Source organism: Rutilus rutilus (assembly GCF_951802725.1).
Source record: "Rutilus rutilus genome assembly, chromosome: 1".
NCBI lineage: Eukaryota > Metazoa > Chordata > Actinopteri > Cypriniformes > Leuciscidae > Rutilus > Rutilus rutilus.
Window position 1 is genome coordinate 13,151,634 of NC_140209.1, and position 20,095 is coordinate 13,171,728.

General features: G+C 38.3%; 1 protein-coding gene across 3 annotated transcripts; it reads left to right on the forward strand.

The window, feature by feature from the left end:
- The first annotated feature begins 1,413 nt into the window (after positions 1-1,413).
- On the forward strand, positions 1,414-19,051 carry LOC311290645 (uncharacterized protein). Of its 3 annotated transcripts, none has more exons than XM_084409256.1 (3): positions 1,414-1,537; positions 3,760-3,862; positions 14,500-19,051. In XM_084409256.1, the coding sequence occupies exon 3, from the start codon at positions 14,505-14,507 to the stop codon at positions 16,452-16,454; it is 1,950 nt and encodes a 649-aa protein (XP_084265382.1). In that variant the 5' UTR covers positions 1,414-1,537; positions 3,760-3,862; positions 14,500-14,504; the 3' UTR covers positions 16,455-19,051. The 3 variants fall into 3 exon arrangements, with proteins under 3 accessions (XP_084265382.1, XP_084265384.1, XP_084265383.1); XM_084409257.1 differs by having other exon boundaries at positions 1,456-1,537; positions 3,765-3,862; XM_084409258.1 differs by lacking the exon at positions 3,760-3,862 and having other exon boundaries at positions 1,450-1,537.
- Positions 19,052-20,095: the final 1,044 nt, after the last annotated feature.

The window sequence follows — 20,095 nt, forward strand, 5'->3', positions numbered from 1 at the left end:
AGTAGTAATACCGTTAAAACCTTTACAGTACCGACTGTTATATATACATTGCAATATCGTACCTTAACTGTAATATGCAATTACTTTCCACTGCACTCACTCGGATAGCTTCTGTCCAAACTTTATTTGCACTACTTTAAATCCATTGTTATACTGCTCATTAGCCTAACTTATACATATATCTATTTGTAAAATTCTGTTTATAGTAATATCCATCTGTATATTATGCTCACATTCTGTTTATAGTAACAGCCATCTGTATATATATTCATAGTACATATCTATCTGTAAAATTATGTTTATAGTAACAGCCATCTGTATATTATATTCAGTACATATCTATCTGTAAACATTCTGTTTATAGTAATAGCCATCTGTATATTATTATATTCAGTACATATCTAGCTGTAAATTCTGTTCACAGTAATAGTTATCTGTATATTATATTCATAGGACAATCTATCTGTAAATTTTTGTTTATAATAGTATTCAACTCTATATTTATTCAGTACATATCCATGTTCTGCACTTATGAACCACTGTATATCCTGCACTTGCTGCTATTGCACTTCTGGTTAGACCTAAACTGCATTTCGTTGCCTTGTACCTGTACTTGTGTAATGACAATAAAGTTGAATCTGAATCTTAACGATACCCATCCCTATTGGCAGCAACGAATTAAAAGTTATGGCCAATTTAACTGTGATTTAAATTCAGTATATATACTTCTGCCATATGTTGCCACCCCTCAAAAATTCCTGCCCCCCTCTCGCCACCCCATAAATATTTGTCTAGATCCGCCCCTGATTATAGGAGAAGACTCAGAGCTGTTCTCTCTGAAAATAGGAGGTTGCAAAATGTATTTAATAAAAGTAGTCAGGTCCCAAAATAGATAAATAGCCCTGGATAAGATGCAGTAGGCATTTTTGAGGAAAAGTACTTCAAGTGTTGTTTCTATATGATTTTTAGGTGCTGAATCCATTTCTGCCGTATAACAAGTTGTAAACATCACTGTTTTGGCATAAACAATAAAAACAAAATGGCTGCCAAAAAATAATCTGTATGTGTATATATCTCTTTTATAATTATAATTACACAATTACTTTGTTTTGAAAGATAGGTTGTGGCAATGTACTGTCAGTTAAACTTCAAACTACTTTATTGGCATTAATGTTTCATAATATATAATAGACAAAAAGAACTATCACAGAGGAATGATTAAAATAAGTCATATGTAAGGTGCCATTGATGTTTACAGTAATTTTGCAATATACACAGTGAAGTAAAGCAGAATGAGAAAATAAACTTTAGATAAAATACCATGTGCAGGACTGAATTTATTTAGATTTTTCAGTGGATTTATCATTGTGTAAATGTGTATTCTAGTGAGGACTTTAATTTTGAAAAGCAGTCACTGACAACCTCTTTGTTCAGCAAGCAGGAAGTACTAGTAGCACTGCAATAGTTCAGCAAAATGTGGTAGCTGTGTGACATCTCTAAACATTACCTTTCTTTTCATCTGTTAGACGCAATGTCTGTAAGTACACAGTGTTACATTTATTGTGTGATACATTTGAGAAGGTTATTTGATATTAAGATGTATATTTTCTTAGTTTAATTATCCTTGCGTTATTGTCAGTCTGTAATTTTCCAATTTCATATTTAGTGATTGTAAATTTTGTACATTTCTACAGTTGAATACATAAAAAATATTGTATAAGTACATAATTGTACATAAGTTGTATGGTCGTTTTCAGTTTCTGCAGATTTTAATGATATAATTACTTTATTGCAATGAATATATTTATCATAAAACCCTTAAATATAGCAGTTTAACAGTCTTTTATAATGTATCCTGACTCAAATAATGTGTTTCTAACAGCAAACACTCAGAATAAAGTGAGATGATCTGCTGATGATCCTGAATGGCTTGTTGAATGCGTGTTGATAGTCTGAGGCTCATCAATATTAACAGATCTGCTGAAAACACTCTTTATTTCATGACAGTAGTTCCTGTTTTCACCTCATTTATTATGCTGATGTCTTCAGATCTCCTGTAAATTGACACTTAAAGCTCATTGCATTGGTGTCAGCAGACTGAGGGTAATTGTTGGCTTTTAGATGTTTGTTTTTTAATTACAGTTCTTTGCTACTTTTCTAGATATCTGCCATTATTTTAACGAATAAACAGAATAATGTTAGAATTAGAAATAAAAATTGCTGTATGATAGACAGACAGATATAAATGCTCTCTCTCGCTCTCTCTCTCTATAAATATTTATTTATTTTTTATAATTTTTGTTTTCAGTCATATTTAGAACGAGAATCATTTGATGACATATTCAAACACTGTATTTTAGGATCATAGTGAAGCCCCAAAATACTCGTTCATTTTCATTTTAAGTCGTTATACTTATCATTCTCCCACTATCTTATCCCAATATTATTCAAACCACTTATTTGTCAGCAAGAAGCTTTTAATCATTTAAAAAATAATGACATTTAGTCTGATCTCTTCAGAAAATAGTCAGAATAATTATGTTGTTATATTTTTACATACAGATGTTACACTGAATGATGATCCAAAATTATTTATACTAAATTCTGACATTTTGTCTCCACAAAAGTTATTTGAACATATACATTACATATACATTACATTGTATACATTACACTTGCATTTACTGTTTTCTATGTATACAAAATCACTTTTGTAAATTTAATATCAATCAGACACTAAAATTAAATATCTGGGCCCGTATTCATAAAGATTCTAAGAATCCTCTCAGAAAACTCTTAATTTAGCTTAAAAACTTTTATGTAGGAGTCTTAGCTTAAGAGCGATTCGGGACCGATCTGAGAGCAACTCTGAGTAAGGAAAATACAAAAACTTTTATCTTAGTGAGGAGGCGGGGTTGACCCCGTTGCTATGTATGACACAATCTTTTGAAGACTGTGATTGGTTGGTTGTCCAAGAAGAAAAAAAAAAAGTGATTTTAAGTATAGGGTCTATTCTAAGCCTTCACTTTGAACTTACATGCGTAATTTTTCCTATTTGATCGTTCTCTCACACGCACACACACACATTATATATGTGTATATAAATCCTTTTTTTATTTACCATGCTGTTGATTTCCTATAAGGTATTATTTGATTGCTTAGAATGATAAAAATTGTTCCACTCTTTCCAGTTACACTGATTGCTGGCATGTCTATTTAAGCGGTGGTTTGAATGTTGGTTTTAATGTATCAAACATGGAATTTTCCCAGTTGCCAAATATCGTAATGTAGTGATTACATTCATTGCAGGCGCTATGGCATTTCTGCGCTGTGTCGGAGATATTAGCGTGTCTCTAAAAAGATCAGTCACAAACATGATCCCTGCACGATCTAATCTATAGCGTCTTATTAACTCACTGTCATCCATTGTCTGCAACACATTTCTTCTCCCTTTTCGTCTTTCTGCCATTTTCTCCTCTGCTAAAGAAACTCTTAAGCCTCTTAAAAGTCCTTGTCCGTGCTCCTAACAATTTTGACCTTAAGACCTCTTTTAAGGGTTAAGATGCTTTCTGAATTACTTTTTTCTTTACTAGGAATTTTTCTTTAATTTTAAGAGTAAACGCCCACATTTCTAAGAATATTCTTAGAATTTTGTCACTAGGAGCTACTCTTTGCATTAAGATTCTTTATGAATACGGGCCCTGGTCTTTGACCCTATTAAAACAAACTCAGTAACTGATATTTTTTTTATTTTGGCAGATCAGCTCCTCCCACAGCAATTACATAATCAGTGAAGCCCCTCCTACTTCAGTCACGTGATCAGTGAAGCTCCTCCCACAGTAATTCTCCAATAATTGCTGAGGTTGGTCTTTATTCTTCATTCATTGAAACCAGCTTCACCTGCCGTATTAATTGTCAACATCAAACCAAATATAATTTTAGCTCTGTTTTATATCTGATTTGCAAGTTTTTGCAGCCATGTTACAGAAATGTTGGACATTTCTTAATATAGTTTACACTTTTTTTATTATTTTCTTTAAGCAATAAACAGTAAACTGTATCAAGTAAATTAAATTTCCAGAATGGCTGACAGGGTTGTAAGCGTAACTTAAGCAATATCTGATTTAAGTTGTATTAAGTCAAGTCAAGTCAAGTTTATTTATATAGTGTTTTTCACAATACAGATTGTATCAAAGCAGCTTCACAGTATTAAATTAAAATAATACATCAATGTTTGTTTCTAGTGGAAAACGTCCACGTTTGGCAATGCTGATCAATAGTATTGTTGATTGATTAATTAAATTAAGTATCCCCAACTGAGCAAGCCAAAGGCAACAGTGGCAAGGAACCGAAAAACTCCATCAGGTGACCTAATGGAGAAAAAAAAACCTTGGGAGAACCCAGGCTCAGTCGGGGGCCAGTTCTCCTCTGGCGTTTATGAAGTAGAGACCGGATTTAACTGTAAGATTACAAGTATTATATGATTATTATATGCCTGGCTGAAGAGATGCGTCTTTAATCTAGTTTTAAACTGGGAGAGCGAGTCTGAGCAACGAACAGTATCAGGAAGGCTATTCCAGAGTTTCGGAGCTTAATGTGAAAATGCTCTCCCTCCTTTGGTGGACCTTGAATTTAGTGATCTTAAAGAGCGTGATGGATTATAGGGCGATAGAAGATTGGTTAAATAGACTGGAGCTAAGCCGTTTAGGGCTTTATAAGTCAGTAGCAATACCTTGTAATTAATACGGAACTTTATAGGTAACCAATGTAGTGATGTTAACATTGGTGTTATATGATCATATTTTCTTGATCTAGTAAGAACTCTAGCGGCTGCATTTTGGACTAACTGTAGCTTGTTTATTGAGGATGCAGGACAACCGGCTAATAAAGCATTACAGTAATCTAGTCTCGAGGTCATGAATGCATGAACTAACTTTTCTGCATCAGAAACAGATAGCATGTTACGTAGCTTAGCAATGTTTCTAAGGTGGAAAAAGGCTGTTCTTGTAACATATGAAATATGATTTTCAAAAGACAGGTTGCAGTCTAGTATAACACCCAGGTCTTTTACTGTAGAGGATAAAGTAACAGGACATCCTACTATGTTAAAGTTGTGGTGTGAGAGGTTTTGTGGGCGGTTTTTTAAACCGATGATTAGTACCTCTGTCTTGTCTGGATTTAATAAAAGAAAATTACACGTCATCCAATCTTTTATATCTTTAACACACTCTGTCAATTTGGATAATTTAGCGTTTTCATCTGGCCGTGATGAAATTTTAGATTTGAGTGTCATCAGCATAACAATGTAAACTAATTCCATGTTTCTAGGGCTGGTCCGAATACCATTTTTTGAGCTTCGAAGCTTCGGTAGTAATGAACAGCGAATAATCGAAGCTTCGGAGAGAGGGTGCTGAACATATTCTTCTCTCTAATAAAGGCAGGAACCTCTGTGTCTGTATGTCCGTTTGAATTTTGATTATTTCGAGAACTGTTCATCAAATCGACTTCACGAGAGTGCAGTGTCGCATTTGGTGCAATATAGATGGACGCGAGACGCGACACGTTCAGAATTAATAAACAGTAAACTACAGAACAGCGCGAGCGGGAAGCGGCGCACCTCACGCGGGCAGGGCTTATATACTCCGAGAACGGACACTGCACTAGTGATATAAAACGCACACACACAGGTCTGTTAACTTAAAGGAGTCATAACCTGCAAATTTCACTTTTCCACGAGAATCAATGTATGTTATGATTGCATAATGATTATACACTGGCCGGGAAGCCGATATTTAAAAGTGAAGCGTTTGTTTACCTCAGGATTTGTAAAATAGCCCACGTGCACGCGCACTAAAAAACGAGATTTTGATTTCAGCCCCGTCTTGACGTCAAGACGGGGCAGGATATACCATATATGGACACCGCAGCAGAAAGCCCGCCCTTCCCCTCTCCCCCTCATATTCAGTTCAGTCGCGAAAGATGGAGAAACCGAGTGCACACGTGAGTTGCTCTGTGGTTGACTGCCAGAAACAACATGCGAATGTGTTTTCTATACCAAAAACAGACCAAACTGTCAGGGACCAGTGGATAAAATTCATTTTTAATGACGCTGTCCCAGCAACACTTTCAACTGGCTTATTGTTCGGTGTCTGCGCTAAACATTTTACGCCGGAATCATTCACAAATTTGGGCCAATATCAGGCGAAGTTGGCCACGAAGCGTTTGAAAAAGGTGCCATTCCAACCATCCGGGACTTGTCTGAAATTGAAACGGTAAGACTGTTTTTATTGCTCTACTGTGTGTAACAAACAGCAGCTAACTACTAATGCGGCTATTGTATGTAACGTTAGATTCAAGGTAAACACGGGGAATGGACTCTACGTCCACGGCAGCCAAAACATCGCATCAGATCTCGCGAGACAATAAAGCCTTCAGAAATAAAGGTTTTAGGAGCTCTGTTTTTATTTTTTTTTCCACTTTTATTTTTTAGAAGTGCATGAAAGACTATAATACAGCAGTAGGTATCCAAATTAAGACTAGGTTATGACTCCTTTAAGCAATACTTAAGGTGGTCTAATATTTTTCTGACTAACAAATTACTGACACAATAAAGGGTAGATTTAAATAAAGAAAAACGAAATTTAAATAAAGAAAAAATGAAATTTAAATAAAGAAAAATGAAATTAAGTTAAATTATTTTCCACAATGTCAAAGCAACGCAGCTTAACCCAAAACACAAGCTCAGGCATGCACTTCGGTCCATACAAACTCCGCTGTTCTGCGTTCTAGCTGGAGAACAGTCCTGTTGCTGGAACAGGCGTCGGTTCTATTTCTAGCATGCACGCGTTTTCCGCGTGGCTCGAGCCGCACCTGAGTGTCTCACGCAGGCAGTGTGCAAACTCCAACCTGTTAACATGGGAGCCAAAAAAGGACACGCCACTCAGCTGAGACGCTCACACCACGCAGCCAGTGTGTCGCCGGCCTTATTCAAGCGCGAATGAGAACCATTTCGCGGGGGATCCCAGGTGTGAAAAAAAAAAAAAAAAAAAAAAGAATATTTGAATGTCAAATTATCAAATCGAATACCAACCCACCGAACGAATATGCGAATATTCGGGTCCAGCCCTACATGTTTCCTTATAATATTTCCAAGTGGCAGCATATATATTGAGAATAACAGAGGGCCTAACACAGATCCCTGCGGCACTCCATAGTTTACTGGAGTTATGATAGATTTTTCTCCATTTAAATATACAAAATGGTAGCGGTCAGATAAGTATGATCTAAACCAGCTTAATGCCTGTCCATGAACACCAGTGTAGTTTTGTAGTCGATCTAAGAGTATTGTGTGATCTATAGTGTCGAACGCAGCACTAAGATCGAGTAAAACTAGTATTGAGATACAGCCTTGGTCAGAAGCTGGAAGTAAATCATTTGTAATTTTAACGAGCGCAGTTTCTGTGCTATGATGCGGTCTGAATGCTGACTGAAACTTTTCATAGATGTCATTTTCTTGAAAGAAAGAGCACAATTGAGCGGACACAACTTTTTCTTGTATTTTAGACATAAAAGGTATATTTGAAATGGGTCTGTAATTTGCTAGATTATTATGATCTAATTGTGGTTTCTTAATAAGCGGTTTTATAACTGCCAGTTTAAATGTTCTTGGAACATGACCTAAAGATAAAGACGAGTTAATAATATTTAGAAGAGGTTCTTCCACTAAAGGTAACACTTCTTTTAGTAGTTTAGTTGGTATTGGATCTAATAAACATGTTGTTGGTTTAGATGCAATGATAAGTTTATTTAGCTCTTCCTGTCCTATAGTTGTAAAGCGCTGTAGTTTTTCTTGAGGAGCGATAATTGAGGCTGAATCATAAGACACCATTAAAGATTGTACATTTACAATTGTGTTTCTGATGCTTTCTATTTTCTCAGTGAAGAAATTCCTGAAATCATTACTACTAAACTGTAACGGAATATTTTGCTCAGGTGACGTCTGTTTATTTGTTAGTCTGTTAGTTAAATAAAAACCTTGGATTATTTTGGTTATTTTCTATTAGTTTGCAGAGATGCTCAGCCCTGGCTGCTTTTAGTGCCTTTTTATAACGTGACATACATATTTATAACGTCTTTCCACGCGATTCTAAAGACCTCTAAATTAGTTTGTTTCCATTTACGCTCTAAATTACGAGTTTCTCTCTTGATAACATGCATAGTATTGTTATACCATGGTGCTTTAGTTTTCTCTCTAACCTTTCTTAATCTAATTGGTGCAACAATGTTTAATGTACTAGAGAAAATGTTGCTCATAGTGCTAGTCATTTCCTCTAGTTCATCTGTTTGTTTGGGTTCACTAATCAGCTGAGTTAGATCAGGTAAGCTATTTGAGAATCTATCTATAGTGGTTGGAAGGATTGTTCTGCCTGGTCGATAACGCGGCGCAACGTGACAAATTTCAGCAGTACGTAGTATGCAAGTGACCATGTAATGATCAGTGACTTCATCACTTTGTGGTATAATATCTATATCGGTTGGATTGGTTCCATGTGATATAATTAAATCCAGCGTATGATTAAGCCGATGAGTGGGACCAGTGACGTTTTGCTTGACCCCAAATGAGTTTAATAAAACTGTAAACGCAGCCCCTAACGCATCATTTGTGTTATCGACGTGTATGTTAAAATCTCCAACAATTAATGCTTTATCGACATTGACCAATAGATCTGACAGAAAGTCTGCAAACTCTTTTAGGAAATCAGCGTAAGGCCCAGGCGGTCTATATACGGTAGCCAAGGCTATAGATAATAGGGATTTCTTTCTTACATCTAAGAGAGTAACATTTAGCACAATTACTTCAAACGAATTAAACCTGTGACCTGTTTTCTGAGTAACATTAAGAATATCTCTATAGATTGTTGCAACACCGCCGCTACGACCAATCAGACGGGGCTCGTGCTTATAACAATATCCTGGAGGAGTAGACTCATTAAGACCAAAATAATCATTAGGTTTAAGCCAGGTTTCAGTAAGGCAAAGTACATCGAAGCTATTATCTGTGACCATTTCATTTACAATAACCGCCTTAGGTGTGAGCGATCTTATGTTAAGAAGACCTAGCTTTATAAATTGTTTTTGTTCACTAATATTGAGATTTTCTGGTTTAATCACAATTAGATTTTTCCTGGATCCTACAGTAGATTTAAAGTTTGACCTCACTAAACGAGGAATAGACACAGTTTCAATATAATGTTCTACATTGGTACTTATATCAATTAAGTTTGGACAGCAAAGAGTGTGATTTGGACTTTGACTTACTAGTCATATGGTGTGTAACGTCTTGGAGATGGTTGTCCGACAGAAGAGCCGATCCGATTCTGCTGGGGTGAAGGCCATCAGCACGGAAGAGCCTAGGTCGCTCCCAGAACAGATTCCAATTATTTACAAAGAGAAGTCTCTGTTCATTACACCATGACATTAACCATTCATTTAGAGCAAATAATCTACTGAACCTTTCTTGTCCTAGTCGGTACGTGGGAAGCGGTCCAGACACAATGATCGTTGTTTCAGGCGATGTGCTGCGTACCGTCTCGATCAGGCTCCTGTAGTCCTTCTTCAGAACCTCCGACTGCCGTAGCCTGATGTCGTTCGTTCCCGCGTCCAGCACGACAGCTCCGACGCGCTTGTCACTGTTCAGGATCTCGGGGACCTGCGCAGCGACATCAAGAACACGAGCACCAGGAAAGCAGTGAGTGCGCACCTTACCTCTACCTGAGGTAGCGTGGACATGCTGGATGATGGAACTGCCGATGATCACAGCGTTGCGTTCCATCTCGCGTAGAGGGGAGAAGCGGTTCCGGGTGGAGATCTCGAAGGCCGGGAGGGGCGGAGAGGTCCTAGCTCTGGTCCTGGCTCGCGTCTTCCGCTGTGGAATAACCCAGGGTCTATGGTGTTGTGTCGGTGCCGGAGTGAACGAAACCAGGGATGATCGCGTCCTGGCTGCTCGGGTCCTGTGCAGAGAAACACACGGAGTAGACGAGGTCGGAGTCAAAAGGTTACTAACCACTGACTTGTGAACATCGGTGCGTGATGTTTCAAGCGCGGATTGCCGATCTCGCAGCTCGGCCTGCCTCTCTTGTAGGTCGCGGATCTGTCTCTCCACCGACTCAAGCTCTAACTGCACAGCATGTAGCTCGAGGGTGTCCTCACCTGCACTCAAAGGTAACGTTAGACACACATCCGTTATATTCGCCATTATAGCAGATGTGCTACAATGGCGAATTATAGCTTTCAGTGATACGGGTGTAGATAGGCGCGGCCACGCGTGCAATGCTAGCGGGCTAAGGCTAGTTGTGGAAGTTCGGAAGGTTGGATATAAGTAGTGATATCAAAGCGATCCGATTGTTTTTTAAAGAGAATAGTATTCCAGATATGTTCACACGCTATAAAAATTAAAAATGTTTGTTTGTAAAAGAGTGTAAAGAAGAAAATCAAGGTTTATGAATTAATTAGGAGCTCCAAACACAACAACGCACTCAGTCGCGACGCATGCGCAGTCCAATGACTTTTATCCCCTAAGACTTCTATGTCTATTAGAAATGCAATATAAGATCCATAACTATGTTTTCAGTGGTGTATAAAGACCTTAATGAAATGCTATGTTTTTATTACCTAGCATTTAGGCATATTAGCCTATGCCGTGTGGTTGATGTCCTGTGTTGCTAGCTGAGCAGAAATACATAATCATGTTTGACTTGGTCCCCTCAAAGTTGCGTTGGATTTTCTCTTCAGCATAAAGGTTTAGAGACCCATCTATTACTGTTTTCCATGTTTGTATAGTTAGTTTATGGAGTAAATATATAGGCTGTAATCTGTGTGTTTACATTCTAGCTGTTTTATAAATGGCGGGTGCTGGTGTTCCGCCTGCGTTCGGTCATCAGCGTACACTAACGTCACGGATAGTTCCTATAGTGCTGGTTTAGACCCTACTCTGAAGTAGGACCTAAATTAGTTCCTACAAATGGAGTTCCTAGAACTAAAATCGTTCCTAGTCAGCGTGTTCGCACCGCAGGAACATCTGGGTACTTTAGCCAATAGTTCTAGGAACTGTGAAAAGGTTCCTCCGGTCGGAAAGCGGCTAATGAAGGTGGCCTGGATTTTCATGAGTTTTCCGTTCTTCTCTAACAGAACTCTAAGATCCCGCACAGCTTTAGAGGACAGTGGCAGCGTTTGGATGAAGCCATGCAAAATATCAATGTTTTCTGCCAGATATTGCACAGCTTTTATCATCTTGTCTGGTCAGCAAACACTGGCATGAGAGGGGAGACAGACCCTGCTGGATCATGAAGGTCCTCAATTCAAGACGACGGCAGAAAACACGCTTTACCAAACCACACATCCGGTTCAGTTCTTCAAATGTCTCTGGAAACACTGCTAAAACTAACTGCAGAAGATGTGCAAGACTGGTGACTTAAGGCATTGGGAAAGATAGAGAATCGTGTTGTATGCTTTTTTCATATAACTTGCAGAATCTGTGACAAAAGCCCATACATCATTAAACTCAATGATGTTGGAGTTAAGACAGGAGATGACAGCCTGGGATACGGTGCTGAAATTAACCCATTCCAAAAAAATGAGATCTGCTGCAATAGGTGGCTTGCCCACTGGCTGGAGGAGAATAGCAAGAGCACAACGTCTGCAAGCATCTGTTGTTTCATCTGCAATTACATAAACAGGACTTCCATGTACAGCCTGCTTGATGTCCTCCAAATACTGAAGAGATAAGTGTGGAAGATAATCAGAGCGTAGGTGAGATGGAGCTGGAATCGACCCTCCCTGTTTGCAGTTCTTCTGTAAAAATTAGGAAACATTTTTGTTTTGTTTTTCCAGAGGGATGTCAGCTTCAATGAAGGTCTTTATGAAATCATAAATGAACTCCTTTCTTTCAGCTGTAGATGGAGTCTTAGATATACAGGAGGCCAATGTCTGTGTTCTGAATGATGCTGGGGGGTAAAAAAGTATTTTGTTATTTTAGGGGGCTATTTTAATTCCAAAGCCAAGGGAACTTTATAAGCATGCATAGTATCCGTAGAACATTTATTTATTTACGATACATTATTCATTCACATTTTATTAAGATGATGCTGATTGCTTTCCTCATTTTATTGATTAAGGCATTACGATTTCCAAAAGATGATTTTGTATTCCTCTTTTAAGTCAACTTTAGAATGGGTGTGTTCACTTATGCTAAGCACTGTGTGTGTGTGTGTGTGTGTGTGTGTGTGTATACCGTTCAAAGGTTTGGGGTCGGTACGATTTGAAATGCTTTTAAAAGAAGTCTCTTACTGTCTTACTGTTTACTGGTTAAATAAAATAATGTGAAATGGTTTGATTTTACTTAAAGGAGAACTCCGGTCAATTTTAACATTGAGCTCATTTTTTTGTACATTTGGAGTGCTGTCAATACAGAGAACAACGACAAAAATCGGTGTTGCCTACACCGAGTTATTCTATTTTTAAAATTTGCACCCTGTTGACTTCAATGGGGCAAGTAGTAAACCTGCTTTTAGGCTCTTAACATCCTTGATGTGTCATTACAAGTGCACAGAAAATGTGAGTGATTCCTTCTGAGTGAACACGAGTGAATCTGACTGCAGTAGATGTGAAAGATATGTATAAAAATGATGTTATTTAAGCCAGCGCAAATACCTTTGTTTACATCCTGTTTTTCGGTTGAAGTCCAAAGTAGTCGATTGCCGAGTTCACGCGCGTGATCATAGGTATTAAACCTATGCGTGTGAACTCTGCAATCGACTACTTTGGACTTCACCCGAAAAACAGGATGTAAACAGGTATTTGCGCTGGCTGAATAACATCATTTTTATACATTTCTTTCACATCTACTGCAGTCAGATTCACTCGTGTTCACTCAGAAGGAATCACTCACATTTTCTGTGCACTTGTAATGACACATCAAGGATGTTAAGAGCCTAAAAGCAGGTTTAGTACTTGCCCCATTGAAGTCAACAGGGTGCAAATTTTAAAAATAGAATAACTCAGTGTAGGCAACACCGATTTTTGTAGTTGTTCTCTGTATTGACAGCACTCCAAATGTACAATAAAATGAGCTCAATGTTAAAATTGACCGGAGTTCTCCTTTAAAACGTTTATAATAAATATAGTACTATTAGCCTATCAATATTACTTTGAGAAGTACGTTCGATTGTACAAAAGTACAATAGTAAAACTATTTCTGTGATCATTAATATTCATCAAGTTAAACCAAACTTTTATTTTGACGGGTTTTTGAGTGTATCTGATGATGAAATGCTGAACGTCGTGTAATCAAATCTGCGGCACTCATTTACAGAGACTCGCAAAACTATCAGACTTTAATAGCAGTCTTTAATATTCACAGACACTAGTCAATATAACGTTAGCGATTTGATATTATAATCGGCAGTGAGGCAGAGTAGTTATTTCCGCTTTGCGCTGGTATTGCGGTAGCAATAAACACAAATAAACACCACCCAGCACTGTTCTCATCATGATTACTTTTTATTATTTTTCAACACAAAGAAAATAAAACTTTAAATAAACTTGCCAAGAGCACTCCTCTTTCTATTTGTGTGGCGAGCGGATTTGAGATGTTCCAGTGCCGTCTGTCGTCTCAGGTAATAAACGGAGTGTTGACAGGCTTTACAAAACATAACTCCGCCATATTCATAAAAATCGTTTGCAAATTCTTTTCCTTAATTCCTCCGCGTTCAGTTTTATTTGAGATATTTTCAACTTTCACTCTCTCATAAAATGTAAACATCAATCAGCGCAGCCTACTACCCCCTCACAATCGCGTGCGCACGCAGGTTGTAGCCTGTCAATGACGGACACTACAATCCAGGGAAAACTGCGTAAATCTGCGGAGGTTTCTGCGGGCGCGGATTCCGTGTGGGCCTGGTCATAACCTCCAACTAATAATCAGACTTATGAGTTTGTGACCGTGAGATCAGCATTATTGGCCGGGGTGAAACTCTAAGTGACAATCCAAATGAAGCAGTAAAATAAAATGTAAAGAGTTCAATTTAATAATCAAATGTCTATTTAAACTATGATATAAATGACTAATAATTATTTGGCGTTCCAATTTGAACTGGAACGCAGTGAAACTTGTGTTTCTGGTTTCCCACGTTCACATGCGAATGAATGGGAGTCATTGGAATTAAGTCTAGTGTGACTGGACTGTAATAATTAAATAGTTTTAAGTAAAATAAATTACATTTTACATTAGATGATTGTGTCAATTATCAAATATATTTAATAGTTATTTCTACAGAAACAAGGGATTTGTGTCTATAATGTTTTAAAATAATTATCATCAATGTACCTCATTTATGGAAAGTACTTTTTGTTATTACATCAGAGCTCTTTTATGTTCTTTCACTTCACATTCATTATTTTTGTTGTGCTCAAAATGAAATAACCTTTTCTCTTTGATTTCAGACCTGATGGAGAGTGAAGAACTGAGTGAAGTGATGGAGGAGAGTGAAGAACTGAGAGAAGTGAAAGAGGAGAGAGAAGAACTGAGTGAAGTGAAGGAGGAGAGTGAAGAACTGAGTGAAGTGAAGGAGGAGAGTGAAGAACTGAGAGAAGTGAAGGAGAGAGAAGAACTGAGTGAAGTGATGGAGGAGAGTGAAGAACTGAGAGAAGTGAAAGAGGAGAGAGAAGAACTGAGTGAAGTGAAGGAGGAGAGTGAAGAACTGAGTGAAGTGAAGGAGGAGAGTGAAGAACTGAGAGAAGTGAAGGAGAGAGAAGAACTGAGTGAAGTGATGGAGGAGAGTGAAGAACTGAGTGAAGTGAAGGAGGAGAGTGAAGAACTGAGTGAAGTGAAAGAGGAGAGTGAAGAACTGAGTGAAGTGAAGGAGGAGAGTGAAGAACTGAGTGAAGTGATGGAGGAGAGTGAAGAACTGAGTGAAGTGGAGGAGGAGAGTGAAGAACTGAGTGAAGTGGAGGAGAGTGAAGATGTGAGTCGCTCAAGGACTAGAAAGACACTTTTAAAGAAAAGAAGAGCCAATAAATCTTTCACCTGCACTCAGTGTGGAAAGAGTTTATCAACCAAACAAAGTCTTGAGACCCACATGAGGATCCACACTGGAGAGAAGCCGTTTAAGTGTGAACAGTGTGGAAAGAGATTCAGATTCAAAGAAAATCTTCAGATTCACATGAGAGTTCACACTGGCGAAAGGCCACACGCATGTGATCAGTGTGGAAAGAGTTTCAAACAATCATCATCCCTCAATGTTCACATGAGGATCCACATTGGAGAGAAGTCATATGCATGCAATCAGTGTGGAAAGAGTTTTACAACCAAAGGAAATCTTGAGCGTCACATGAGGATCCACACTGGAGAAAAGCCGTACGCATGTGATCAATGCAAAAAGAGTTACTCAGATAAACACACTCTTAATTTTCACATGAGAATTCACACTGGAGAGAAACCATTCATGTGTGATCAGTGTGAAAAGAGATTCTCAAACAAACAATATCTTAAGCTTCACATGAGTGTTCACACCGGAGAGAGACTGATCACGTGTGATCAGTGCGGGAAGAGTTTCACACAAAAAACTAACTTCAAGATCCACATGAGGATCCACACTGGAGAGAAGCCATTTATGTGCGATCAGTGTGGAAAGAGATTCTTAAACAAACAACATCTTGAAATTCACACGAGAGTTCATACAGGAGAGAAGCCGTTTTCATGTGATCAGTGTGGAAAGAGATTCTCAGACAAACAAAAACTTCAGATTCACACGAGAGTTCATACAGGAGAGAAGCTGTTCACATGTGATCAATGCAGCAAAACATTTCTCTATGCATCACACCTGAAGACACACCTGACAGTTCATACGAAGGAGAAGCCGCATTCATGTTCTGTGTGTGGAAAGAGTTTTTCAGTGCGGTCAAATTTACATAAACATGAGAAAATTCACACTGGTGTGAGAGAGTACGTGTGCTTTGAGTGTGGGAAGTCTTTTATTACAGCTGAACATTTAAAACAGCACCAGGGGATCCACACTGGAGAAAAACCTTACAAGTGTTCACACTGTGACAAGAGATTCAGTAACTCATCATATCTGAAAATGCATGGGAGGATTCACACTGGAGAGAAACCTTACAAGTGTTCACACTGTGACAAGACATTCAGTAACTCATCATATCTGAAAACGCATGAGAGGATCCACACTGGAGAGAAACCTTACAAGTGTTCACACTGTGACAAGACATTCAGTAACTCATCATATCTGAAAACGCATGAGATGATCCACACTGGAGAGAAACCTTACAAGTGTTCACACTGTGACAAGAGATTCAATCGGTCAGCAGATTTGAAAAGACATGAGAGGATCCACAGCAGAGAGAAGCCGCACACGTCTCTCCTGTGTAAGTCAGTTTCCTAACAGCCATGATGAGCAACAGGACATCTTGGTGGTGGCTTGCTATCTTATTACATTTTTTACATTATTATGATATACTGTGTTATAATTATAAGAAAGTATCTCATTACTACATAAAATTCTTATTACAAGAAAGTATCTCATTATTATTAGAACATTTCTCATTATGACTATACTTTGTCCCACGGACATCATGAGACTGAACGTTTTTAAACACAGGACAAGATGTAAATCTCCTTTATGTGAGAGCACGTTCCAATTACATCCTTGAATCCTTGATCTTGACATTTGCAGATATTTTGATGTTGCAGAATAGGAATTATGGGAGGCAGTTTGTCATCAAATATGGGAGAGTAGGCACGTCATCGGAGTCATCCGGTGGGCTCCCTCTTTTTATGTTTCATTGATGAACCCACCACATCACAGGAGGGCTCAACGGTGATACCTGGCGTCCCAGTGATGTTGGCCTGTTCCTGGTAACTTTTACATATCCAACATCGCAATTGCAACTTTATTTCACGCAATTCTGACTTTATATCTTGCAATTCTGAGAAATAAAGTCAGAATTGCGAGATGTAAACTCGCAATTGTGAGATAAAAAGCAATTATCTTTTAAAATGTTTTATTCTGTGGCCGAAACAGAGCTTCCATACCTCCTGGCCTCTTCCTCCCATCCATCCTCCCTGACGCGTACCGTTACGGTAGGGCCGGCCCAGCTATCGGTAGGTGCCGGCGGTGCCGCGGTAGCCTACCTGAGAAAACAGCTGTGTCCCAATGTGAAGGCTGCATCCTTCGAAGGACTGAAGACTTCAAGGATGCAGCCTATGCGTCCTCCGAAGGACGCACCATGTAGCCTCCATAGCATTTCCTAATTGCGCAGCCAGGTGTTCCCGATTACCGCTCCTGGCAACGGTGCGAGAGTATGCTGCCATCCTGACAGTTCATTTGATATGCTATGGAGCCAGAACTTGCTATTGTCATTTTTATGTTTTATATTTTACTGGAGGACATGGTATTTAGGATGTTTCAGGTCATACTTTCGGCTTAGCTGAAGATTCAAATGTTCATTTATATCTTACCTTGATGTGATTTTGTAGGCTAGTGTATTCTTTTTATTATGCACATAAATGGACCATGGTAAATATATTTACACAGGTTTTTAACCCCAGTGCGAATGTTACTCCCGCTCTTCATCGGGAGCTGTCAGTCACTGTTGCTAGGCGACAAGAACAATCGTCCGTAGGCTAGACCGGTCCGAGTGCTTCAGATGCGCCCTTTGAAATGGGACGGAGCTGTAGTTATCAACAATTTGTTAATATTGTGACAATAAGCCTACATTTTGTTACTTTAATTTTCAAAATAACCAGTGGTGGTATGTAAGGAACTACATACTTCGTTAATACTCAAAGTATTTTTCCCACACGGGACAGCCACACTACAAAATTGTTATTTTACAATATGATGCATTGTTTTACATTAAACTACACAAAAGTATATAGTTTAAATGTATCAACCTTGAAAATATTCAGAAGTAAAATGCAACATGCAGTAATAGAAAAACATCATGATGCAAAACATAAAAACCCTGACAAGGTTTTTTTCCTCCAGAATTCCTTTACTTTTACTCTTGATACCTTAAGTACATTAGAGTATTCAAGATAATGAAAATAATAATAATAACAAAATTGCTTAACTAAGGTTTAAAATATATGACTAGTAGTTTTTCGCCAATGTGGTATTAGTGGTTATTAAAGGAGAACTCCGGTCAATTTTAACATTGAGCTCATTATTTTGTACATTTTGTCGATTGCCGAGTTAACGCGCATAGGTTTAGTTACCTATGATCACGCGCGTGAACTCGGCAATCGACTACTTTGGACTTCACCCGAAAAACAGGATGTAAACAGGTATTTGCGCTGGCTTAAATAACATCATTTTTATACATATCTTTCACATCTACTGCAGTCAGATTCACTCGTGTTCACTCAGAAGGAATCACTCACATTTTCTGTGCACTTGTAATGACACATCAAGGATGTTAAGAGCCTAAAAGCAGGTTTAGTACTTGCCCCATTGAAGTCAACAGGGTGCAAATTTTAAAAATAGAATAACTCGGTGTAGGCAACACCGATTTTTGTCGTTGTTCTCTGTATTGACAGCACTCCAAATGTACAAAAAAATGAGCTCAATGTTAAAATTGACCGGAGTTCTCCTTTAAAAGTACTTTAGTGTAATAAAGTATCTCAGTATTTATTCCATGAGTCAGCCCTGCAAACCTGTTGGTAGACAATTTAGTGGATAGTGAAAATATGCAGTCAAACACTCTGGAGAGCATCCCAGATGATGTCCCACCAGCAGAAGCCTTACCAGGGTCTCTATTGTGGAGCCCATCCCGGTCCAGCAGCAACACCAGGGTCTCCCACTCAGCTGAATAAAAGTCTACAAAATTTTTCTTATTTTATGTACTGTAAATTTAAATGTTAATGTTGATTTTGATATGTTTAACGTATGTTTTAAATAGTTGGGGGGAAAAAAAGGTATAGAAGAATTTGTTTCATGTAGAAATTATGACTTATCATTACAAAAATAAATAATGTCCAGAGCAATTAATTCTCTTTTATTTACACGTTTAAAGTTGCATAAAAATAAATAAATGTACAGATTTTTTTTTTTCTTTTAAAAAATATAGGTGAAAAAAAGTTAAACAAGAATATAGATGTATATTTCTCAATAATTCTTTCAAGAAGAGAAAGCCTGTCCATCCTCTCCCTACTCTCTTGTGCTCTCCTCGCCTCTGCAGTCCCATGTCTTCTCTAATCAAGTCCAAAAACTCGTCCTCTCTGTCTCGCCTTCTTCGTGGTGCTGGTGCTGGTGTGGGTGCTCGTGCTCGTGCTGGTGCTGGTGCCCCTGGCTCCTCCTCTTCTTGGTCACACACTGCTGAACTCAGCCCTGATCTGTCCTCAGGTATTGAGGCCATGAGGGCGGGGTTGGTGCAATGCCTCTGTCCCAACACCTCATCCATGAGGACAAACCAGGGCCAAGTTTCAGCAGTGGGTTTCCCACTCAGAGAGCAAATTAACCATGGCTTGTTAACAACAACAGCACAATACAACAGCACAATACATTTCAGCAAAGATGTGTGTATTAATTTTCTTATATATATAAAATTAGACCCACATAAAAATGGGTCTGGGGAATGTAACTCCCATACAGGCACAAAATAATATATGTGCCTGTATGGGAGTTACATTCCCCAGACCCATTTTTCCCTGAATTGTTCTAAAAAAAGCAGAAAAGGGTACTTAACACAGGGGTGCAAGCTTAAGTGCATTGTTAACACTGCAAAATATGACACATCAAGACATGCGAAATATGCTTAATATTTCTGTAGGCCTATAGTCAAATTTGGTTAAAAACCAAATTTGGGGGTTGGTTGTTTTAGGCTTTATAGGGTGAGTGATATTTCTTATAATACACAAGTGAGAGACTAGTGCAAATATTACAAATAGGTCGTTAAACTAATAACTTTATTACCACAAGTTTTGCCTAAAACTACCCGACAAATGAAGCCATGCAATGATGACGACGGAGTTAAGATGAAGTTTATAATAAACTTTAACTGTGGTTTCGCTAGCTATTTGAGT

Bases quoted from the DNA above. Each gene is read 5' to 3' on its own strand.
- LOC311290645 (XM_084409256.1), top strand. From the start codon at position 14,505: ATGGAGAGTGAAGAACTGAGTGAAGTGATGGAGGAGAGTGAAGAACTG.